The sequence below is a fragment of the Lepeophtheirus salmonis genome, chromosome 11 (genome assembly GCF_016086655.4).
Source record: "Lepeophtheirus salmonis chromosome 11, UVic_Lsal_1.4, whole genome shotgun sequence".
NCBI classification, from domain to species: Eukaryota; Metazoa; Arthropoda; class Copepoda; order Siphonostomatoida; family Caligidae; genus Lepeophtheirus; species Lepeophtheirus salmonis.
The window spans coordinates 14,087,499-14,112,126 of record NC_052141.2 but is presented as its reverse complement, the minus strand read 5'-3'; the positions used below and the strand labels follow the sequence as shown (position 1 = coordinate 14,112,126).

The 24,628-nt window shown below is 32.6% G+C and overlaps 5 protein-coding genes across 7 annotated transcripts in view; 2 read left to right on the top strand and 3 right to left on the bottom strand.

Annotated features, from left to right (window-relative positions):
• Nucleotides 1–471: 471 nt before the first annotated feature.
• Dhfr (dihydrofolate reductase) lies at nucleotides 472–2,544 on the bottom strand. The gene is made up of 2 exons (XM_040721834.2): nucleotides 1,562–2,544; nucleotides 472–1,498 (listed from the first exon to the last, which is right to left on the bottom strand). The coding sequence occupies exons 1-2, from the start codon at nucleotides 1,834–1,836 to the stop codon at nucleotides 1,231–1,233; spliced, it is 543 nt and encodes a 180-aa protein (XP_040577768.1). The 5' UTR covers nucleotides 1,837–2,544; the 3' UTR covers nucleotides 472–1,230.
• A 6-nt stretch (nucleotides 2,545–2,550) lies between these two features.
• Nucleotides 2,551–24,628, top strand: part of RpS11 (ribosomal protein S11) — a 91,065-nt gene continuing 68,987 nt past the window's right edge. Inside the window, exons 1-4 of one of the 2 annotated variants that reach the window (XM_040721804.2) lie at nucleotides 2,551–2,700; nucleotides 3,266–3,382; nucleotides 3,512–3,717; nucleotides 3,800–3,974. In XM_040721804.2, coding sequence (XP_040577738.1) covers nucleotides 2,689–2,700; nucleotides 3,266–3,382; nucleotides 3,512–3,717; nucleotides 3,800–3,923 — 459 coding nt within the window. In that variant the 5' untranslated portion in view covers nucleotides 2,551–2,688 and the 3' untranslated portion in view covers nucleotides 3,924–3,974. Of the gene's footprint in view, nucleotides 2,701–2,931; nucleotides 3,064–3,265; nucleotides 3,383–3,511; nucleotides 3,718–3,799; nucleotides 3,980–24,628 lie in introns of those variants that run through there. The other variant, XM_040721803.2, reaches the window with a different exon arrangement.
• LOC121126471 (oxidoreductase NAD-binding domain-containing protein 1) lies at nucleotides 3,918–5,149 on the bottom strand. The gene is made up of 4 exons (XM_040721802.2): nucleotides 4,989–5,149; nucleotides 4,744–4,921; nucleotides 4,473–4,692; nucleotides 3,918–4,410 (listed from the first exon to the last, which is right to left on the bottom strand). Exons 1-4 carry the CDS (start codon nucleotides 5,018–5,020, stop codon nucleotides 3,995–3,997), a joined length of 846 nt encoding a protein of 281 aa, XP_040577736.1. The 5' UTR covers nucleotides 5,021–5,149; the 3' UTR covers nucleotides 3,918–3,994.
• On the top strand, nucleotides 5,745–9,460 carry LOC121126468 (rho GTPase-activating protein 17). Its single transcript, XM_040721799.2, has 2 exons — nucleotides 5,745–6,273; nucleotides 7,005–9,460. The coding sequence occupies exons 1-2, from the start codon at nucleotides 6,151–6,153 to the stop codon at nucleotides 8,706–8,708; spliced, it is 1,827 nt and encodes a 608-aa protein (XP_040577733.1). The 5' UTR covers nucleotides 5,745–6,150; the 3' UTR covers nucleotides 8,709–9,460.
• On the bottom strand, nucleotides 9,268–14,849 carry LOC121126469 (uncharacterized). 2 transcript variants are annotated; one of them, XM_040721800.2, is made up of 5 exons: nucleotides 14,539–14,849; nucleotides 10,299–10,669; nucleotides 9,956–10,222; nucleotides 9,718–9,899; nucleotides 9,268–9,656 (listed from the first exon to the last, which is right to left on the bottom strand). In XM_040721800.2, exons 1-5 carry the CDS (start codon nucleotides 14,749–14,751, stop codon nucleotides 9,448–9,450), a joined length of 1,242 nt encoding a protein of 413 aa, XP_040577734.1. In that variant the 5' UTR covers nucleotides 14,752–14,849; the 3' UTR covers nucleotides 9,268–9,447. The 2 variants fall into 2 exon arrangements, with proteins under 2 accessions (XP_040577734.1, XP_040577735.1); XM_040721801.2 differs by lacking the exon at nucleotides 14,539–14,849 and adding an exon at nucleotides 10,807–10,836.

The following is a 24,628-nucleotide window of genomic DNA, read 5'->3' as shown; positions in this document are numbered from 1 at the left end:
TAGGCAAACTTCAATAAAATAATTATATTATGGACTACTCCTCAATTTCGACCATGTACGCAACCTTAAAACCCTTATTTGTATAACGCACATCCTTGTCATTTTCTGCATGCTTTCATTGCCAAATAGAATTCGTAATCTTATAAATAAATCAAATTTCATTTATTTATAATAAGCTAGGCAAAAACAAATACACTAGTTAACAGTTTAAATGGTGCATATAATATTGTTATTTGATTATAAAAAAGACTTTGTTTTATTGGTATGACGTCATATCATCCCTCAAAGAGAGAAAGGTTTCTTTTGGCCAGAATCACATATTTCTGCCAAATAGATAAGATGTTTTCTTTTAGCTTCCTTATTTATGGATCTTATAATAATTTATAAAAAATGAACTATTAGCTCTTTCCTTCCTGAACTTGTACAACTAGCTATTATTCTTTGAAAGAAATAAAAAAATCATGATGCAAATTGTCCTTATACGAATATATTTTATACGAAGTTAACGTACATGTTTTAGGTGTATTTTTACAAAAGTACAACAAACGCTACTTGACAACAACGGATAGATATTGTGTCTAGAGGATTTTCACTAACGTCATAAATTGCATCATAATGAAGAAGACGCCATCTTGGAGGCTCAAAGTTGATTTTATTTTTGCTATACAAAATGAACAAATTTCCAATAATTACTGATGCACCTTCATATAATGGTTTTAAGAAAAAAAAAGACTGAATACTACTGGACGTCAATAAAAAACATAGATATTTGAAATAAATCAAAGTAATATGTACTAAAAATCCCTGAAAATGGCTACATTTCTATAATTAATTTTTTGATTGCTTAGGGACGATAAATTTAGGACTTTAGGAAAAAAAAATATCATTATTTCTATTGTAACAGTTCATTTTTATCCGTACTAGGGAAATACGAATGTATACGATGTAATAACTTATTTTTATTACATTTTAGGTTCGGATATTAATATAACTAGGGAATAGTGAGATATAAGTTTAATAGAGAGTAAGGTATGAGTCCCTTTTATTTGTTGGTCCCATTTGTACGTACAAAAGTTGACTATTTTCCTTGATATTAATGAACAAGGGTTTTCGTTGCATTAAAACTTGGTTGTTCAGAACCCTAAAATACTAACGTTACGTAAAAACGCTCATAATTTATATAATTTTAATTTAATGACTCATTTATCAATCAGATAATAACGATGTATTTCAATTATTTTCTTGTAAAAGTCTTTCAAATCTTTTAAATCTAAAAGTAATCCCATTTTCGACGTGATCCTCGCTCACAGATACCTCTTTATATTTTGTAGAATCTATGGATGGGAAAAATGTATCGCACTCAAACTCTTTGTCAATTTCTGTCAAGAATATCTGACATTTATAATATTGCATTGCCTCTTTGTACAGATTTGCTCCTCCAATGATCCATATTTTATCTGCCTGATCCATACAACTCTTAATACCCTCTTCCAGGGAACTAAAGGTTAAATAATATTATGTATTGGATAAGTATTACATGTATATGCTATTATTAAAATACCTAGCAAGGATTGCACCCTCAGCAACAAAGTTTGAATTCGTTGTGAGAACAACATTGATTCTGTTTTTTAAAGGTCTGAGTTTAGAAGGAATAGATTCCCATGTACGACGTCCCATGATGACTGCCACTTTAGAGTCAGGTGTGGAAGATGTCGTCGTTTTAAAGTATTTCAGATCAGTAGGGAGATTCCAAGGAAGAGTGTTGTTTTTGCCGATTCCATTGGTAGGTCGACAGGCTGCAGCTATCACATGGAGAGTTGGAATGCTTTTAGACATGGTTATTCCTTCGATTGTTCAATTAAAGGAAGGTTTTTTAATTGTAATATCAATGTAGAGATAACAGAAAATATTTAACATTGACAAATAATAATTTGAGTAGACTTTTCAAGTCTGAGGCGCGCTTCGATTTTTTTAAAATCTGTTTAAAGTTGTTCCTGTAAATCCTAGCCCATATTTAATCAACCATATATAACATATGTATAATAATATTTATTTACAAGTAATGTATATTTGTACTTAGATCTATGAATAAGAGATTTTAAAATAATTGATATGATTTTATTTAAATAACTCGAATATTAATAGATAGATTATTTTGTTGATAAAAATATCGAGCTAGTTACTTATTATGACTGTATTATTTAAGTACAAGTTGTAATTCGTCTAAAATGTATTATTTAATTACAACGTTGTTCACTATTATTACCGATGATTAATTGATACAATCATTTCATTTTGATCTATTGAAATTACATGGTTCTTACGTATTAAAGAGTAATATAATAGCTGATAGCATTTGAACTATATAATGTGCCACAGAATAGTTACATTTGAGTAATCTCTTATAAAATAGTCAAAAATGACACAATTAATATATCAACCATCCATGGAATATTCAATTATTGCATGATCTTTATCCCAAGTACGGTACACCCTTCATTTAATATTAGTCATCTATTTTTTTTTGCAACTTGTACAATTTACAACTTGTACACATATATAAATAATAGCTAGCTCTATGACACTGCAGTAAATATAGGGTGTTAATACCCGGTTCGAACTCCTATGTTTATTTTTTCCTGATTTTCCTCTCTAACTTCCTTTTCCCCTTTGGACACCGAGCGAATCATGGCTGATCAGGTAAGGATTTTTTCAATAATGATTTCCATGAACCACTTATGATCAACTTTGGCAAATGCATCCTTGGACGATCTCTAAAGGGATGGGGATTCTTTGATACAATTGGATATTGTCCCACGCTCCTTGGATGCATTTGCTTTGAAGGATAATAAATACTATATATCAATAGAAAAGGAAATGCCGAATTAATTTTCTAATTGGATCTTTGTATTTTTCTGAACTGTTTACTAGCAAGAAAGAGCATTTCAAAAGCAACCTACGATCTTTCAAAATCGTAAAAAGGTTGGAACCTCTCTGAAGAGGAGTTGTTCATTGAAACGTTATACTCGTGTGGTTGGTTTGGGCTTTAAGCTCCCTTCGGAGGTAGTATTACGGATCACAGATCCCTCCCGGTTCTGTGTGGAGTGATGCTGCATGTGGAGATGAAATCCCCTTCCTTCCTCTCTCCCTCTTTTTTTAGATCATTGTGTGTTCATTTTCTTATTCATTAGCCTTTGCATGTGTCTTACTTAATTATTTTTTTTTGTTTCTGCATATCCTTTGTGTTCCCTCTCTGTGTGTGTAGAACGAAAGAGCATTCCAAAAGCAACCCACCATCTTTTTGGCCCGCAAGGGTGGTCTCAAGAAGACTGAGTCCCGCTTTGTCGTTAATCCCGGACTTGGATTTAAGATCCCAAGAGAAGTATGTGCACGCTCATTTCATTGACTTTAACTCTCTCTCTCTCTGTACATGTCTCCATTCATCTCCTTTCCTTTTTTCTTTCAATAAACAGACTATTCACAAATTTTTAATTTCATTTTTATAAATTAGGCTCGCGAGGGACATTACATCGACAAGAAATGCCCCTTCACTGGAAAAGTATCCATCCGAGGACGCATCTTGACCGGAGTTATCACCAAATTGAAGATGAAGAACACTTGTGTCATTCGTCGTGATTACCTCCACTATGTCAAGAAATACAATCGTTTCGAAAAGAGACATAAGAATATGTCCGTTCATCTCTCACCCTGTTTTCGGTAAGTTATACATATATCATTAACTGTAAGGATTTCATTATCACGATTATAATATGTATCCTTTGTTCTTTTCTTTTTTCAGGGATGTCCAAATCGGTGATGTCCTTACAGTCGGGGAATGTAGACCCTTATCAAAAACTGTCAAGTTCAATACACTCAAGGTCAACAAATCCTCCGGTAACAAAAAGACATTCAGAAAATACTAAAATATTTGATGTATTTAAGATGAATCGTTAAAATCACAAAATACAAAAAAAAACAACATAAAATTGTCTTATTATGTCCACAACTCGTAGAAAATGTTATTTTTAGGGATACCTTGTTGAAGTAATAATTTATTTATTGACTTGATCATGTCTGGAGGTCCACAGATGAAGAAATAAGTTGGTTCTGTGGAGTCAGTAGCGTCAAGTAGATCCTGCACGCTTATTCTCGGTCCAGTCATTGTTGTAAAGTATTTTACGTTAAACCTTGGATTAGCGTCCGCAATTGAGTTGAAATCCTTCATAAAAATGAGTTCTTCTTTCGTTTTGGCTGAGTAGAGGAGATGTGTGCTAACGTTTGGAAGATTCTTTTCGAACACGTCGAAATATATAGAGGCGAGTGGATTGATTCCAATGCCACCAGCAAGGAGTACTAATCGGTGTTGAACATTCGACTCTATTTTCACATTAGGATAGTGATAGTCTCCACCTTATTATAAACAACTCAAGAGATTAGTCTGACAATAAGAAATAAAAAAACATCAATTCTACCGAAACGTAATTGAAGTTCATCATTAACTTGGGCCTGAGTATGCATCCATAGGGCTGGGGCCCAAGTGGAGTACTTTATAGCTAAATCAAGTACTCCGTGTTGCTCAAATTTAGATGGCTTTGAACACATAGAATATCCTCCAGTTTGTTCAATTTTAGGAATATACAAATCCATCCATTGTCCAGGAAGGAAAGATCCATAAGGATGTTTAGTTGATCTCTATGAATATATTTTTTTATTGGAAATTAAATTAAGGGACAGACTGCATACTTCAATTAATTCCATTGTAAATCCTTTCACTGTCGGTGACAACTGTTCTATCCCTGTAATTCGAACAGGCCTCATCTCCGAGTGACGTTTTTTGTGAGCAGTGAATTCCATATGACTAGTACTCATAGTCTTAAAGATTTTGGATGTTGAATTAAAGGATCGAAAAGCTCTGATGCTACTATTAAATATAATATGCACATATTTCTCACACTAATCTTTATTTATATCAATGTAGTTATATTTACTTTGCGTGTCTAATGAGTTTAGATGCTGACATGATCCCTTCTCGGCCAATGATAACAAGTGAATGTTGTGCAACCTTCTATTTACATAACGACTCTAATTGCATGAACTATTTTCGTTTTCAATGTAAATCATGGAATGAATATTGTAATTAGATGAATGCTTCATTGATTTGTTAGAATTAAAGACTTGTAAATATTAATATCCTTGGATTTCATCATTGTTAATTCAGTGTCTATTAATTTCAAAATCCTGACCAATTAAGTTTGATACCACAGCGGAACAATAACGTATCCTGTGTTATATTCATCCCCAGACTTTTAATACAAAGACGGGAAAAGAAACTTCATTCGTCAATCCAATTGCTAATTTCATGCATACATTGTCATTAAAGAAAAAACCATGCACATCAAATTGGTCAACTATAACCCGAGGGAAGAAAAAACAAGTACAGGGCGATTTCTAGCTCGTCAATGTGAATAAATTAATATTACTTTGTATTTGATAGTTCAAATCCACATCTACCCTCAGTTCATTTACTACGAAGAGCATCATTATTACTTTATAATTAATGACAAGTAATAAATCTAGCCATGCATGTTTTTGTGATATATATAGAAAGAAAGCTACTATTTAACTAAGTATCTACTTCATTTTATCATCGAAAATGTTATAATTTCCTAAATTAACCGTTGTATTACTTCTTGCTCTAAAACATTATAAATGAAGCAGGCAGTCCAATGCATACAGGCTTGAATGGTTGAGTGAATGTTTGCGCACGCATAACTAGACCGTTTGCGCAAAATCTTACAAAGTATCCAATTGTTGACTCAAGTAAGAGCTTAGTGCAGTGTTATGCAAGTTGATTCATTTTTGCTCCCGCAATAATCGCTTCTCCTTCATATTTGTGAATATTAGAGCATTGCAAGTGGAGTAGTCGTCCTGGAATTTGAAGTAGGGTTGCTATGTTGAGCTTAAGTAGGAGCAAGGTGGTATTATTATACTATTATCATCCATGCGAATGAGGCATTACTAATTACTATCAACTATCACAGCCAGGGGATATGGACTAACAATTAACATCACCCAAGTAATTACTAAATAGTGCCGTGTTCCTTGACGTGGGGATTCATTTTCTATAATAATAATACACGAATCTGAGGGATGAAGAAGTCTATTGAGAAACTCAAGGTTAGGATTGATCAAAATCTCAATCGTGCGGAAAAGACGGAGCTACTTAATGAGGATTTGCTTCGAATAGAAGAGAAAGTTCTGGGTCTTAAACAAGTAAATTTCTTATTTTATCAATCCTTTTAAACGTATTAGTGTTAATTGCTTCCTTAATCTTGAGAGAAATAATAAAGGAAGGCGGAGTCCAACGTTTATCTCAAACATAGTAAATGAATCAAATCCCTCCATTTCTAATTTAATTTCCCATCTGAATGACGAAATTATAAATACATTTATTTTGTGGGAGTTTTAATTTCCCAACATTTTAATCTGATTTCTTTTTTATTTTGTGGGAATGGAACGGATTGTTTCTTTTAACTTCTTATCTTGCAAAGAAAGAAAGAAGAAGAGATTATTTTAATAAATCCTATTTTTTTCCGCAAAATCGACGATTTTTGTCCCTTTGAATAAATGGAGAGATATGCAATGAAGAGATAATAGTAAAAAACTTGATGATTTGTTGTACAATGAGAGTAGAAGGAGGAAGGAAGGGAGAGGGTTCATTCTCAACTCAGATATCTCTATGGGATATATATATATATATATACGATGCCCTCTTCCCCCCTAAAAGTCTTCCCACTTTCAATCAACACTAGAACGTGGGCATGTAGGCAGTGAATCATGGTTGAAAAATATAAGCCAAATTGTAAAAAGAATATTTCTATTAACACATCTCTCTAAAACACTTTTTACAAAAGAATAGAATTTGAAACAGCCTTAAGTGTTAACATACAAAAAGTGTCATGAACATCTAAAAATGTATAAATTTCTTTTGCATGATTCTTTAGGTATGTCAAAGCGTGACAAAGAAGCTGAGTGAAGGGAATAATAAAGGAACAGATGGAGCTGCAATTGAGAAAAGGATTCGTAAAACAACAGATTTCATTGTTGGACAAACAATACAGGAAAATGGTCGTTTGTTTACAAGAAAGGATGAGACGTCCTTCCTTGGAACGCTTCTCTCCGAATCCGGACATTTATTGAATAATCTTGCAGCAAATCAAATTCAGTATGAGATTGAAGTGGAGAAACTAGTCATACAGCAATTAACATCCATTCTGGATAATCATTGGCCTCTCATTATGAAGGAAAAACGGAATTTAGAACGCTGTGTTAGTGATTTAGATCGAATCAAGTCCCGGTTACTTCATGTAAAAAATAGTAATGCATCAGTTTCTGCGAGTTCTTCGAGTACATCCACAGGAGGAGGAAGTGGGGGATCCACGGAAGACTCTGCTGCTCTTCAGAGAGAATTAAACCTTCAAGAAGAGTTGTATGAAGTTCAAAACAAGGTGGACTCCTCCCGTGATGGTCTTGCATCCCTAATGCTTCAATTTCTAGCCAAAGAGCCTGAAATAGGTCGAATACTTCTCACCTATTTCAAAGTTAAAAAGGAATATCATGCACATGTAGCTGAGCAAATCTCTCAGCAGGCCTCACGGTTCTCATCTCTGATTGATACTAGCTCAATTCCCGTGTATGGAGAGGATATTAAAGTTCACCTTAATAAAAGTGGGAGAATCATTGCGATCCCCCTACAACTCTGTGTTTGCCGCCTCATCCAGCTTGGTTTAGAGGAAGAAGGGTTATTTCGTGTGGCGGCTTCTGCTGGGAAAATAAAACATTTGAAGGCGATATTTGATGCTGGAGAATGGGGCAGAAACACACTTCTTCAAATAGAAGACCATCACGTATTTGCTGGAGCTCTCAAAACATACTTAAGAGACCTTCCTTCACCGTTGCTGGATGGTAACTATGAAAGTTGGTTAGAACATGGTAAACGAAGTGAACAGCAGCAGAACCCCTCTCTCAAAGATCTTGTCTCTAAACTTCCGCGCGAGAATAGAGAAAACTTGAATTATCTATTTCAATTTTGCAACTTCATTGCATCAAAGTCTTCAGAGAATAAAATGACTATATCAAACCTAAGTATTGTCCTTGCTCCAAATCTATTATGGCAACCCGAGGAACTTCACCCCATAACCTCTTCCTCCTCCATCAATGGAATATCCAACTCTCAATTTGTGAATACCGTTGTTGCTAACTTAATTGAAAACGTGGACTATTATTTTGAGAACCCTGACGTTGACTTTTTCGACGGTGTACTTATCTCTGGATCCTCTGTGTCCATGTCTGAACGCTTATGTCAGCATGCTCTAAGAACCCCAGTGACATCTCGAGCCAATATATCAGGTTTAGTGCAACATAATGTGTCCAACCACTCCAACTCCTCTTCTACATCCAATGCTCACTCTAATCATAATACTAATAGTAGTTCTATCACTCGGGCTCCTGTTCCTACTCCTAGAGGTAGTAAACATGGGAATAATGGAAATGTCAGTGTGTCAAATCATCATCATCTCTACCAATCCAATATTAGTAGTAGTACTAATAAACCAGTCATTCCCGCCAAACCCAATATTGACTCAATCAAATCCGTTCAGCAAGACCTTGCTAATATAAAAATAAGTGCGGAGAGCACGAATTTGTAAGACCCTAATGATCTTACAACATCCAAAATGACGAGGAATAATACTCAACGCGTTTATGCAATAAAAAAAGTGCATATTATTAGTTCTTTGATCCGTTCTGTTTAATACGACGCTATGTTTATCATACATATTGTGTGATTTCTTAGAAGGATAACGTATGGATCGAACGTGACGAGGCACAGATTGCAGATCCGTATTGAAGTATGTACATTTATCCTATTTTATGGTGGCTGAGCTTTATTTTTAGCTAGATTTGAAGGTGCTGTTTTTTATTATTTTATTTTTCTTTAATTTTGGCAATTAATGAGCTATGCACATACTTCTTGGGATGATAAAATGACTACTACATAAATATGTACTTTGAACTGAACCCTCCTACAAAATGGAAAAAGAAAGGGATTTCTGAAAAGCACCTATCTACTTATTTACATTAGAGCAAAAGGCATAGTTGGTAGTTTTTTTGGTTTTTGCTTTCGTTTTCGCAAAAAATCAAATCAAATTTTATACATTCATTAGCTCCTCCCTCTAATTTACTTATGAATGATATTCGTAGCCCATATACAATTGTAATACATACATATTATTGATTTCGCACACATCTGATATATATTATTAAAGCTTTACCATTTTAATTATTCTATGATCATAAATATTATTTATATTATTCGTATATTCAAATGTCTAATGTTGTTAAAAAGCTTCTACTACTATTTATCTATCATTTTGAGAAATAGAAAATTTATGCAATTCGACTTTTTTGTTGACTTTCTTGAATGAAGACAAATTCCTGGTATTCCCTGTTGTATTGGTCAATTTTCCTTTGGAAAAGCTTGGCAATAATCTCTGAAAGGTTCAAGAATGAGAGTCCGAGGAGAAGACCCATGTACCCACCGATTTCTGCGAATAGAACCAGGCCAGAGTAGAGGTAGTGTTCCTCATTGAGAGTCACTGATTCAGTATGTGGGATTAAAAATAATGACATAATTATTAAGATGAGGGTCATCGTTACCTTTGGATGCAAAGTAATAGGATGAGTAAGATGTATTCGGATTCTCCAGTCTGAGAAAGTTTTTATCTCCAATGTTGATGAGGAAGAAGTCACAAGGATTGGGACAATCCTTTTCTTGATTAGTGATTCGATTCCAGGCTATCCAGAAGGTTTTGTTAATATTTGGGAAGTCATCACAGATTCTATATAATATTAAATAAAGGATAATTATATTATAATCTATGAATAAGGATGGTACTTTTGAGTGGAGTCCATGACCCATGGAGCCACACACCCCGCTTCCTGTAACATAATTTGTGTCACAGCTCCGTACATGCATTCATCATACAGGATTCTCTTGCAATAGAAATTTCCTTCCTCATTGTTCTCCTTCTCCAGCATTTTCATGTCTTGATAGTTGATTTGTGTTTCGTGACCCTCCCCCAAATTGACTTTGTATCCCATTCTTCCACTTAGATCCAGGAACTGATGGTTTCGATGAATGTAGAGCTTCACATCCGCTTTACTGCGATTTAAAATAAAAGATATTCAATCATGCTTGTTCGATTTGAATACTGTGAATGAATAATTAATTGTCATACAAATTCATTTTGACAGAATTGATTCCTCTTGTTCGGAAGTTCTCCTCTGGATAAAAAGTCCAGCATCTCCCAAATTTCCTATGACCCTTTGCATTCAACGAAGAGTCAGATCCGTTCAAAACTATGGAATCCCCTTCTCCGTCACGAATGTGCGAAACATCCAGAATGATGGAGTCAATGATTTCTTCAGAGGACATAGTGATATAATTAAAAAGATCCCAAGGCGAGAGTGTGGTATTACTAGTCCAGGAAATGAGCCTTCCATTTCGAGCATCGTTATAGTCCTTTGCTGACTCAAATCCATGCTCTTTTAGCCGGGAGGTGTTGTACATTACATTATTGGGGCAAATGGTTATTGCTGGGAACTTGGCCTAAGGATAAGTATCGATTATTGAAATATCAATATATATAATATGTATATATCAAGTCAAGAATTCGTAATTTGATATTTCATTAAAATTTGTAAATTAGCCTTTATTTTTAATTCAACAAAATATTATATATATACAATCCACAACTGCATCTTCTTTGGGAGTGCACTTTGCCCCCTTCCAAGATAAAGTTACGAATTCCATATTTTTCAAGATAATTTGTCTTTTAATTCATTCTCAGTCAAGTTAAACGAGTCATCTAGCTGCGGGTCCAAAGTCTAAGTAATTTTTCAAATAATTTTGCACCTATCAAGCCACAACAAGTTTAAATGTTGTTTAATTAAAAAATGATGCCTTAAGCAAAAAATAAAGGAAATGCCGGACATTCAAGTTTACCCTCTATCGACAAAATTAAAAATAATAGCAAATGAATGATTGACTAGGTATGTTATATTACTTAAAATAACTATCAGAAACTATGTAAATCTTTCATCAAAAATTAAATTGATACGTTTTTTAAGTTATCTCTGTATACGATATAGATTTAATGAAAGTAATAAAACTTGTTAAAAAGTATGAGTATCAATTTTGTATTATTATTTTGTCTCAAATAAATAAATACAAGTAATTATAATTGTTAGGATTGATGAAAAATGAGAGGGGATTGAAACAAATTAGAGTATACATATAGTAATTAATAACTCTACCCATGGAATTTTACACAATCTCAATAGTTTCAAAAAAAAGTACTTTAATAACTTTTGATATATATATATATGAATATACAGAGTTGTATAAAATATACAACCTACATAGCGGGTGGGGCTTTTGTCAGTTTGAAATCTGAATAGGTTTTTTATATTTTTTTTTCCAAAGCTGTGTTCATTATTATTCAATTGTTAAGAAGGGAACATTATCTAATTATAGAGTAATAACATAATTGAAAATAGAGCATTAGTTCACTTAAGGAATCGTGAGCGTGCTCTCGCTCGCGCGCAGTTACTCATTTTGTGAGCGCGCTCCCGCTCAATTAAAAATCATTGGAAATAAATTAAATATATAGCAAGTTCAAGTGGGCCATAGGATTTTTGGGAACCATATCTTAATTGCAATTAATTATAAAAATCCAAATGATTAGTTTAATTAAAATAGGTGTCCCTAATAACTCCGAGCAAAAAGTTTAAGAGGCAAAAATTAAATAATTTTTTTAAAACTGTCAGTCAATGAAATAATTATACTTTATCTAAGAAATAGCTATGTAGCAACGATCATACTTAGCTAAAGCTACCACGCGTCATAAATAAAGATTGTATCTATGTAAAGAAAAAATTAAGTATAGTGATAAAAAAAAAAAAAAAAGAAGAAGAAACCGGTGGTTGCGCGTGCTCTTTCTTCTTCTTTTTGTTAATTATTTAATAGGTCTCGGAGGTGTTAACATCTCCCTTTAAAAGAAGAATTCTTGCCTATCTTTGCTGTAAATTGATTTAAAAATGCATTAATAAATATCAATTTAAATATAATTATAATCTTTTTATTCCATTGATGTAGAAGGTTTTCTTTTTACATCAGTAATTTCATTCTCCCACACCAAAAAAAACAAACAAAACAAAAAAAAAAACAGCAGATGTTAACGAGTGTATTAATTCAGTAAAAAAAAAAAAAAAAAATTGAGAGAAGGAAATAAAGAAATATTCTTAAGGTTGTTGCCAAACCAAAATATGATTTGTAATTTTTTACTATTATAAAAAAAAGTAATAGAAGATCCCAAATTCCCCAAACAAAGAGCTAATTTAAAAAATATATATACTTTTGTAAATTTGTACAATATGGGCGCTAAGTTTTGCCATGGCATTCTCTGTCAAAGTCGTGTCATTCCGCCAATGTTGGGTAATAACGAGTTTGTTTGTAATATCTTACTCTAACTGAATATTACTTTTCTAAGAAGCTAAAGGACATTACTTTATTAAGGAAGTAATAAGTAATTACTTTTGATTTGAGTAATATGTAATAACTTATTATACAGGGGTTATCTTATTTAGTGGTGAACACTTTTTAATTACATTGCTGCAAAAATTACGGAGGAGTACAGCAAGACATCTCATCTCTGAACAGAGTAAGCTGAGTCCTGCGGTCTTAAGCAAACAACACCTTTCATGGTATCTGATGAGCGTTTACTCAGGCAGTTTAACCGGTTGGAAAGAGCAAATAAGATTCTAAATTTTCACATAGGCAACCAAAAATCACCATAGTTTTGCTCTTTTCTGATGATTTTTTTTCATCGTTGATGCCACTGGGAATAAGCAGAACAGCTGTCACATCACAACCGAACATTCAGACAATGTCTCATCCTCAGAAACATATGATCTAGGCGAAGTCTGTTCTCCCTCAATTGGAAAAAGAATTGGCTCAAGGCAGATGCTTACATCGAACTTCTGGATAAAAACCTTGGGCTATAGAAAAGTTCGATACAACTTTGTTTTCAGTCAAGACCGTGTTATCCCACTGGTAAGATCCAGGCCTTCCTGCAACACAAATTTCCGGACTTTTGGGACCTTAATATGTGGCTGCCCTCTTGTCCAGACGCGAATCCCTTGGACTACTCTATCTAGGGGTGTGTGTTACTCCTTATAGGAGTGTCCATTCTCTAGAGGCTTTCATCAAGAAGGAGTGGATCAAGCTCGAGTTTGACTACATAGCCAAGGTCTGTAAGAGATTTAAGTCTCGTATTGAGGCTATTATTAAAGCTAAGGACTCACATATTGAATAAAAGTTGTTCCGACCACTATTTTCAAATGATTTTTTTACATATATGTCCTCACAAAACCTCCCATTTAAATTTTACTATTGAAAAATAGAAAATAATAAAATATGTGCAACTAGATAAGATAAGCCCTGAATATTTCTTTGTTAAATCTGATATTACTAAAGAGGGATATGTGTTTAGAAAAAAACTAAGTATTGCGGTCTACCATATGTTTCGCTCCGTATTCACCTCATGCTTATACAAAAAAAAACCATCTCTACTTATTACTCAACAATGTAATAGTATCCAACACTGCACATTGGTCTGGTTACAGAAATTAGTACAATTAATGAGTAATTATAATATACTTCAGGGGCGTCTGCAGGGTTATATATCAGTGGGCTTGGTTTTTGGAATTTTTTTTATAAGAACATCCAAAAATTAAATTTCAAATATTAAATTTTTTGCTAGAAAAAAAATTATAATAATAAATTTTTGATAAAAATTTCAAAGAATGAAATTTCATAAAATTTCAAATAATCATTTTTTGAAAAAAAATACAAAAATCTATTCTTAAAAATTTAATTTTTTGGAAAAATTTAAAAAATTCAATGCTGTTCCCAAAAATTAGATTTTTTGGGAAAATTTCAAAAATCCACTCTGCTGTTCACAAAAAAATAATTTTATTGAGAAAAAAAATTTAAGAAATCCTTCATTGTTCACAAAAAATTAAATTTTCGAGAAAAAAATTTGAAAAATTCAATGTTTGGAAAAAAAAGATCAATTATTCAAACTTTGATACAAATTTCAAATATTAATTTTCGAAAATAAATTTTAAAAATCTCATAATTATTCTTAAAAAATTAAAATTTTGGAAAAAAATCCTAAAATCCACCACCACTTTTTTCATAATTTAAATTTGTTGGAAAAATTTAAAAAATCCACTGCTCTTTACAAAAAATAAATTTTTTGGGGAAATATAAATTGAAAAATTAAATTTCAAATATTAAATTTTCTAGTAAACAGAACAATTGTTTAATTTGAAAGGGTTTATTCCCACTCCAGCCCACCTCCTACGGACGCCCCTCTACTTAATGATATAATTCTTAAACAAATAGTTCTTCACTTTTTTTTGATGATCAATGATTGTGGATATATAGGTCGGACCCTCAGAGTATTTGGTGAGTATCTTCACCATTTGCACTACCAATGTGGCCAAGAGCACCAGTCCAATGATTGTTGTTATAATTATTTTAAGTACATACAATCTCCGTATTTGTGGAGCCGAGCCTTCATCTCCTGTAACTTTAGAGCATATGTAGTTCCACATGGTTGGCATTCATTAGAAAAACTAAATGGTTAAAAAAAGGCACCCTTTTTTTAATTGAGAATTGGAATTAAGGGACTTATGTATTATTCATGACAAACATTGTACTCGATACTCATTGTGTATTTATGGCTCTTTTATAAAGCCTATGAGCTAAACTTCATTAAGCATAAGGACTTACTTGATTATTATGAAATGATTCAATAGAAAGTCGTTAACTCATTAAACATTCAAATATCATGACACGCTGTAATTATTAGTTTACTTTAACTCAAAATTGATCTTTTTATTCTTCTCTAATTTGCCTGTTTAGATTGCACAAAAGAAATATTTTTCTATGTGCCATACATTAATTGATTGAAAACATATAGCCTAATATGGTGTCCGGTACATTTGCCTTCAACTATCTTATCTTAAAATGTTAATAAATTAGGTTTACACCAAGGTTAATAGAAATACAAGGTTAGACCATCAAGTAATCAGGCTTGCTAGAATTTTCAATTTGATGTATAGTGCGGACTGCTGGGTAACACAGACAGATTTTGACAAAACACGCAACCAATCATAGTGTATGACCTCACTATTGCTCGAATTTTCAATTTGATGTATCGTACCGACTCCTTGGAATAAAGACAGATTTTGACAAAACACACATCCCCTCATACACTATGACGTCAATATTAAAAGCGTGGTAGAAGTCAAACAACAGTCTTACACGGGTTATGGTATAACCTTGTATTTCTATAAACCTTGGTTTATACGTTGTGTTTTTTTGGTTGAAATTGATATTCTCTTAGAGTTTGCTAAGCAAAATATGTTATGTTTACGTGTTAACTGGTTGTTTTCTGTTTGAATAATGATATAATTATGCTCTTTCCTCATATCATGTTTGTTCGTCGATCCATAAGTATTTTCTGACATGAATAATACGTTATGTCTAATGATAGTTAATTAATAAAGGAGTAGTAATTATACCTTCTTCTGTTAGGATCGTTGTTCAGTTTGTTTATTTTACTTTTCGTATTAATATACTAATTTTATTCACTACTTTGTCTCTGGTTCGAACTCATTACATTTTGAGATTTCGATAGTATGTATGTGTTACAGGCAATGTGAACAATTGGGCATTTGAAAAAATGCCCCGGCAATCTATCAAATTTCCAATAGTTGACAATGGTAATTTTAACTTTATTTGGTAAAATGATTGTGAGTAATTAAATTATTTGACTATTCATTCCAATAAAATTGATCATTAAGGATTTGATTAAGATATAATTTCATTGCAAACAGTTTGATAACATGGTGCAGGGATTTCCAACCTGGGATTGCGGGCCGCCTAATGTTTAGGTGTGGTCCACTACTCATTCCCAATTAAAATAGTATTTCTTGGCTAAATTATGGCAATTTCATCCAAACTCGTAGAAAACTCGTTACTTAGATCCGGGAACCGATGGTTTGATGAATGTTGTTGAGCTTCACATTCCCTTTACTGCGATTTAAAATAAACGAGATTCTATAATGTTTGTTCCATTTGAATGCTTTTAATGAAGAATTAATTATCATACAAATTTATTTTGAAGGAATTGATTCTTTTTGTCCGGAGGTTTCCTCTGGATAAAAAGTCCAGCACCTCCCAAATTTCCCTGTGCATTCAAAAAGAGTCAGATTCGTTCAAAACGATGGGATCCTCTTCTTCTACTCCATGAATATGCGGAAGATCCAGAATGATTCATTCAATAATTTCTTCAGAAGGGATCGTGACATAATAAAAGAGATCCCAAAGTGAGAGTGTGGTATTACTAGTCCGGGATATGGTCCTTCATGAGTAGCATTGTAATCCTTGATGGTTGCTAAACCCATGTTCACTCAATTATGACACATTGTACCTTTCTTTATTTGGAGATATAGTCATGACTGGGAAATCAGGCTTGAGGAGGATTAAAGTATTGCAAAATTATAAGTATTATTCATTTGGATATGTTTACTTGTTAGGGATGCCATTTTTGTAGAGTGTGAAGAAAAGGCGGGAGCGTGACTTATGGTACTACTGAATTAAGATCCTTGTGACTCTGAGGTGCCTGTTATATGATTTTGGGAGGAAAAAATGAATTACTACCATAAAGAAGAGAACCTTTTACATTCAAAATATAACAAAATATAATTATATAAAAATAAATTTATACAATCAATTTCTTTATATAAGAAATTCAAATATAATATAAATACGCTTTTAGTTAAAGTTCTCTCAGTAACGTAATTTTTTACCAAATAAAATACTTGGCTTAGAAGAAACACGTAGTAAAAAATCCGCATATATAAGTCAACTTACCCCCCTCACTTTTTTTTTTAGATAATCTAGATAGAAATTCTTAAGAATGAAGAATTCCGATGATGATTTTTCAAGGGCGTCCTCAGGATTATATATATATTTTGGTTCAAGGTATTTTTGTTTTAGAGAATAATTTAAAATTAAATTATTTTTAGAAAAAAAAAAATTCCAAATTAAATTTCAAATATTAAATTTTTTGGAAAAAAAATTCAGAAATCCAATAACCATTCTCAAAAAATAAACTTTTTTCCAAAAAAATCATAGATATTCCAAATAAATAAAAAATTTTGAATAAAAAATTTTAAACATTAAATTTTCGGAATTTTTTTTTTCAAATATTAATATTTTTGGAACAAAAATTGAAATTTTTTAAGTTTTTATGGAAAATTATTCGAAAAATTTAATTAAATTTTTTGAAATAAATATTCAAAAATTAAATTTTTAGAAAAAAAAATTCAAATATTAAATTTTTTAGTGAAAAGCGAAGATTCCTTATTTTTTTTTTGGGGGGGGGGCTATAGCCCTTCTGACCTACCTTTTCCGGACGCCCCTGTTTTTCTTTCCTTTTTTATAGGTAGCAATTGTGAGCTGGTTCCAATTTTTATATTCCGTATGTTTCTTTTCATTTAACATTGTTTTTCAATTAAATTGGATACATATAAGTAGTGCCACAACCCCCAAAATTATTCGCAGAAAGATAAGTTTTAATTCCTGGATGATCTGTCTAAAAAAAAAGGATCTTATCAAATAAGGGCTGCCTCGAAATGTGGAGTTTCAAAATTACTTATTTACATAAGTATCCAAAAACCTGTAGTTTTTGGATACTTATGTAAATAAGTATCTGGAAACTACAGCTAAAAACTACGGCTAAAAGACTAATGCTACTAAAGACGATAACTTCCCAAGAAATCCTCAATGGCACTCTCGATTTTTCATGCGTACACTCACAACTATGTAACTCCTCAATACTCATATCAACTGATATAAATTGTTTTGTCCTCAAGAATGAAAGAATCAAAACAAGAGTTGCAGAAAAAAAAAATATGTTGGGATGACTGAGGAGTACTTTAATCTTTAAATCAAATTTAATTTATAGTCTAAGCCTTACATTGAGGGTTCCTAAAGTATTTTTCTAAATGGCTATAAACTATAAGTATGCACTACTATTAATTTATGAAAATAGAAAGTTAACTCATTTCTAAGTTTAATTCACTAATTTGAAACGTGCTCTATAGTTCATGCATTCACAATTCCCAAACATATGTAAGTCAATAGGCAATGGCATCAGAGTAAAGAGTAACGTTGCAGTGAGAGCTTGTTTATATTGTTGATCATCGGTTACGAGTACATAAATTATGTTCAGAAACTTATCAATATATTAAAAATAGGTAGCTTTTGATTCATTTCATTTGTTGTTCATCTTGTTAAATATCTTATATTCCAAATATTTTCTTTATACCTGGAGCAAAATTATTTCCTACATATAGCTCATAACTACCAATACCTATAAATTAGATCTATATTTATAGTCTCTAGAGTCAAATGACTCAATATTACTTATATGCTATCAAATATATTATTAAAAAATGGTGTGTTGGAGTCGTGAGAGTCTGTGACATTCAAAAACCTGAAGCTGGAGTCCGAGTTGGGTATTTTATTTACCAACTCTGTAGCCCTACTCTAAACTGTGTTTTTATCTACAAAAATCCAATCCCTACTCCCTGTACAATGTACTCAATACATAATTATTTAATAAACTTAATTAATGTTCGTGTTATGTAGGGAAATAAAAATGCGTTGGATATTAATTTAAAGTATTAATTAAAAATTGGGGCGTTACTATTAATGCCCCATTCCTGATAAAGGATTGATTAAATCTTTAAATTAATTTAGATGAATAATTCAAATATTTTAATTGTATCACATTATTCTGATGATCAATGACTGTTGATATATATGTAGGGTCCTCCTGATATTTAGCCAAAATTTCCATCATTTGAACGATCAAAGTCACTGAGAGAATCAAGCCAATGATTATTTGAATTAAGATCTTAAGTATATAAAGCTTGTTAGGAGGAGAAGATAAATAATCCAATAGCAGTCGTCTTTTAGCAAGCAAGTCACTAACGCCACGCAGCATGGTTCTCAATTAAATGAGAAAAAATACTCTTTGATTTGGTGTTACCAATGATTGTATGTATAAAAAAAAAATAATAATCCATGAATCACCTGCATTCAGCCTCTTAATGAGAGTTATACATGTTAGTAGTATGGACTGAGTAAAGACACATAATTAATTCAACATGCCCCGTTTAATGTATGGACAATTACAGACATTGTTTATTTTTTGTATAAAAAATAGAGTTGAATAGAAAAAGTTAAGCACATTAATGACTATGACCTCAGAAGTCCATTTGGCATTAAATATGTATAATGAGTATTATAGAAAATATGATTGTATGTTTGTTTGTTTTTTGGGTTGAATACAGTGGTTGTCTAATTGTTTAGTATTGTACAAATCGAAATTACTGTATAAAGGGACTGAAATAAAAATTCAAAATATTTCATATTGTATTATTGATTAATATTCGGACGAAATTGTATTCGTCCCTCTAAAACAGGGGTCGACAACCTTTTAGAGAGTAGGGGCCAAACAGCTATATAGGATCATGGCAGAGGGCCAAACAGCTATCGCTGGAGAGTCATGGTGGAAAATCATGTTATTGAATATATATCTAATTGATTTTCGGGGTGTTGAGAGAGAAAAAAGATTCAAATTAATTTTATTTAAACAAAACACTTTTTTTATAACTACAGGAACTAAAATAAAGAAAGAAAATATAAAATGAGATATTTTATCAACATCTGATTAGTATACCTATATTTAGATGATTGTCGATGATAAGATGGCAGGCCGGTCACTAAATGGCAGATATCAACCGCAGACCGGGGGTTGCCGACACCTTTTCTAAAAAAATCCTTTCCTCCATCAAGAAGTTGAAAAAAAAAAATGAAGTTTGAAGCTCGCGTTCTTTTTGTAAATGCTACCTGAACATAATTTTTTATTCACCAAAACTGTCTTCATTATTCTTTTATTCTTGAAGAGACAACATGAAGGTATAAAGTAATCACTACTGTATGGAAGACGAAGAGTAACATTTTTGAGTTCTTTTGAACTCTATTTGTACATTTTAGCCCCTCCCCCTATAGTCCTGATGCCAACCCCCTCGACTACACCTTTGAACGTCTACTGTGTCTGTCATCCAAACACTGATGCCCTCAAAGCTACTGTCAGCCAGCGCTGTGACGCCATAACAAAGACAACATCCGCACACTTACGCCGCCGCCCGGAAGCCATCATTGCCGCTAAGGGCGGCTACATTAATGATTAAGAGAGCTCAGACAAACATCTATTTTTATAATATATATTTCATTGAAATTCTCTTGTTTTTTAAAATTCAAAGTGGTCAGATTTTAATGGACCACTCGATATTATGATGAACATCACTCATCAGTGGAGATGGGATTTGTATAAGGGGGTGAGGAGAAGGCGTGAGCGAGGCATATGGTATTCCTGAATAAAGGCCCTTGTTGATTTCAGCTGCCTGTTATATGATTTTGGAGGTTGAAGTTGAACTACTGATATAAAGAAGAGAACCTTCTACATTTAAAAAGTGGAGGGAAAATATTATAATTATATTTAAATTCATATATATTTATTTTATAATGCAATTTTAAATCAATTTCCACCAAAGATAAAGGAGAATTCTTCTTTTAGAGGGAGATGTTAACACGCCCACGACTTGTTATATAATGAACAGAAAGAAGAAAGAGCACGCGCAACCACCGTTTTTCCTTTTCTAATTACTATACTTAGTTTTTTATTTAGAAAGATCCCTTCATAATCATATTATTTTCATCAATGTCAATCCCTTCACTTAAAACTCTTACACCATTCATGCATTGTTATTGGGGATATTAAGAAAATATGGAACCTATTTGTTCAAAGCATTAGTGAGCGGTGCTCAATTGAGTCCCCCTTAAAATCCTTGAGTGAGAGAGGGAAAAACTCATTGTTTGAAATAACAAGTGGGAGCGCGCTCCCCATTTTAGAAGAGCGATACACGCGCTCAAATGTTCACTCATTTATATAAATTTGTATTACTTTTCCGTTTCTGCATCTTATCAAGGTTAATTGAAATATAGAATATATTTCTATTAACCTTGTGAGATAAAATAAAAGATTTGATGGTTAAAGAATAACTTTAACGATTGGAAGAAAGGGCGGTTGAAGATGTCTCAAGATAAGCTAGAATCTTTTTTCTGTGCTGCATCTGTGGCTCTCTGCTGTCTTTAGCTGCTACTATGTAGCTGACACTCTAAGAAGGTTCATACATCAGTTCCCCAAGAGACAACGCCAGCTCCCTCGTGTTTGGAGATTATGTTCGAAGATACATCTGTAAACGATGTTTTAAACGAATTTTCCCAAATGAAATACGATTTATTTATATTTTTATGTAGTAAATTGACATAAGATCTCAAAATATCAAGCAAGCATCCTTTCTAAAACTAAAGAACCCTGTGTTCAATCTCAAACTAATTATCAGACTTAACTGGATGATAGTGCACGAAACCTAGTAATAACATGTCCTGGGGACTTTTTGTTCGAAAGGGACACCAAAAGACAAATAAAAATACCCTGGCACACCTATTTTAACTGAAATAATTAGTTGGTTTATTATAAATTATTGCAAATAATGTATGGCTGTCAGAAATTTTAACACTTGATTCTGACCTATGACACACTTTTTTTGGAACTACTATCCATTATCACTTAATTACAGGGTGCGTGGACAAAATCTGCCGATTCAAAAAACAACAACTACAAGCTTATTTTATAATATTTATTGATAAAATAAAAACGAATATCTTTATTAGGATCTAGAACAGCTATCTATTCAATGTAACCGCCGTCTGCGGCCAAAACTCGCTCAATGCGGCCACGAAACTGAGAACAGGCATTTTGGATCTGCGCCGCTTCTATCTCACTGAATTTCTCCTTGATGCAGGTTATGTTATGAGAGACTGCTTGGTGTTATGGGAGGAGCGGTTGGTCATGTTCTCCACGTAGGAGCAGACAAAATAGTCCAACAGGTTCAAATCCGGTGATGAGAGTGGCCAACAGGAGAAGGGTACGAACGCAGAAGTATTGCTTTTCAGCCATTCTTACGTCCGCTTAGCTTTGTGGGCCGGAGCCGAGTCCTGCTGCCACATCCACGGCCTGTCTCGAAGATGTGGGGCGGCATGACATGAACCTCACTTGACACTACCCCAAAGACCATGACAGTGGCCGGAAACTTGGTCTTCATGACCCTGGGGACGTCCCGGACAATCCTGGGGCTCTTCTCCTCCTTCTTCTTCCTGTCAACAACGTCCATCGGGTCCGATGACTCCTCCAGCTGCTTTATGAGACTTCTGACCGTTCTAACTGGCATTGACAGAAGGTCAGAGATGTCAGCATTGCTTAATTTCATGTGATCACTAAGCATAATCTGAATAGCAGCGCACCTACGATCTCTCTCTCATTGAACATAATGACTTTTCTTGTGCACTTAAAATGATGCTATCACTACAAGTGTTAAGCAATAACTAAAGCCCATGACCCGGGAAAAATTTTAACACCAAAAACAGACGGATCAGACATCAGCTGATGGAGTAATGCCGTCTTTAAAGTGCGGCAGATTTCGTCCACGCACCCTGTATATCTTATTTGCATGTGGTAATGTGAATACTGTCAATTTAAAAAGTAATTTGAATATTTGGCAGAATTGACTTTGGATCTAATCAAACACAAATGTTCCCTTCTGATTTATACACTGCTATTATAACCTACGGTTGCGATAGTATTTTCTACGGGTTTATTTAAGGATAGATGACTGAGTTTAAGATGAAAACTTCGACAGAAAAAATTAGTTTTTGTCAATGAATTAAATATTTAAAACATTGGATTAATTATATTATGATTTTTTAAAATTTTAAATATAATTTTAGATCTTTAGATTCTTGTACCTTATTTCTCTTCAATTTTTTTTTTTTTTTTTTGAATAAATAATATATATTAATTTCCGGAATTTAATTGCAATCATGAAGAGTTGCTGAATTCAAATACTCCTATGCGAGTAAAAAAATGAGCAGGAACATGAGAGTGCTCATAAAATTAGTCACTGAGCGAGAGTGAGCTCAGGATTTCTTGAGCGAACTACTTTGCATATTATCAGTAGATACTTAATTATTATTTATTTGATAATTACACAGTGGAACAATTAGGAATTTTGTACAAATGAATTGAAGACAATATTTGAATTTATCTATGAGCGCAGAATCCAAGACTGATCTCAGTTTTTCTCTCAGCCATCTGAATTTTGATATATTTGGGATGATAGTAATTCGGGACTATTATCGTTCAGTCTCATTTTTTTACCCTTAACTCTTCACTGCCTGAATTTTATTTAATGAATTAAAAAGAAAAATTATCATTTCTATAAACTTTTATAGGCATCATGATTTAATATAGATGAAAAACATCAAAAATATTTTTTAATAAGAAAAATATATTAAGAAAACTTTGAAATCCGCTTGGTCACATGACATATTTATGTACCATGGCTTCGTAAGTACACTTGGGCGAATGACTTTAAATAAAATGACACTAGAAATTTATAAAAGTTAATAAAAATGTTCTAAACATAGAAAAAAATATGTATATATTATCATTCAAAAACATATAATAGGAAAATAAAAAGGGATTTTCATTCATTGAAATGTTTTCATCCTCATAATCACTAATAAATAGTGGACGATAGTTAAGATCTTCAATATCGTTGTCATCAAATAAAACATCCTCAGAATCACGTTTGAAAAAATTCGCCGTTATCTTCTGCTCAACTTTACTTGGTCGTTGCCTCTTCAAATAAAATCTTTGAGGTGCAATCGCGTTGGAAGAATCTGAATAAGATTGCTAAGATGACAAAATCACAATAAGCGACAATAAAAAAATTAACTAATGACTAAATGTAGACTACTATAAAAATATAAATTTCACGAAATATTATTAACATTATAATGCTAACTGTACTAACATAATTATTGTGGTTACATTACAATGCGTTTTGCGCCCAATTGTACTTTCAAGTCCATGGTTGATCACGTTGCCTAAAGCCCAAGTGGATTTTGAAATCCACTTTAAAAAAATACATGGACATTTTTTCGTATACACATATTTGTATATTTTTTTGATTCTATAAACTCTTTTTACTACAGTACAACCATGAATTATTCCAAAATGTTAGCTTATAAATGACAAATTGTTGCAAAAAACACACATTTTTTTAGTGGGAGTGTAGCAGAAGAGTATTCTAATTATCACTTGGTATTACGAAGATATAGATTTGGAAATTAAAGTGATACACGAGTATTTAAAATGTTTATTTTAAAAGAGACTTTGAAGTACATCTAGGCGGTAAAGTGTTAAAACCCTTCCCAAATTAAAAGTAGGAAAAA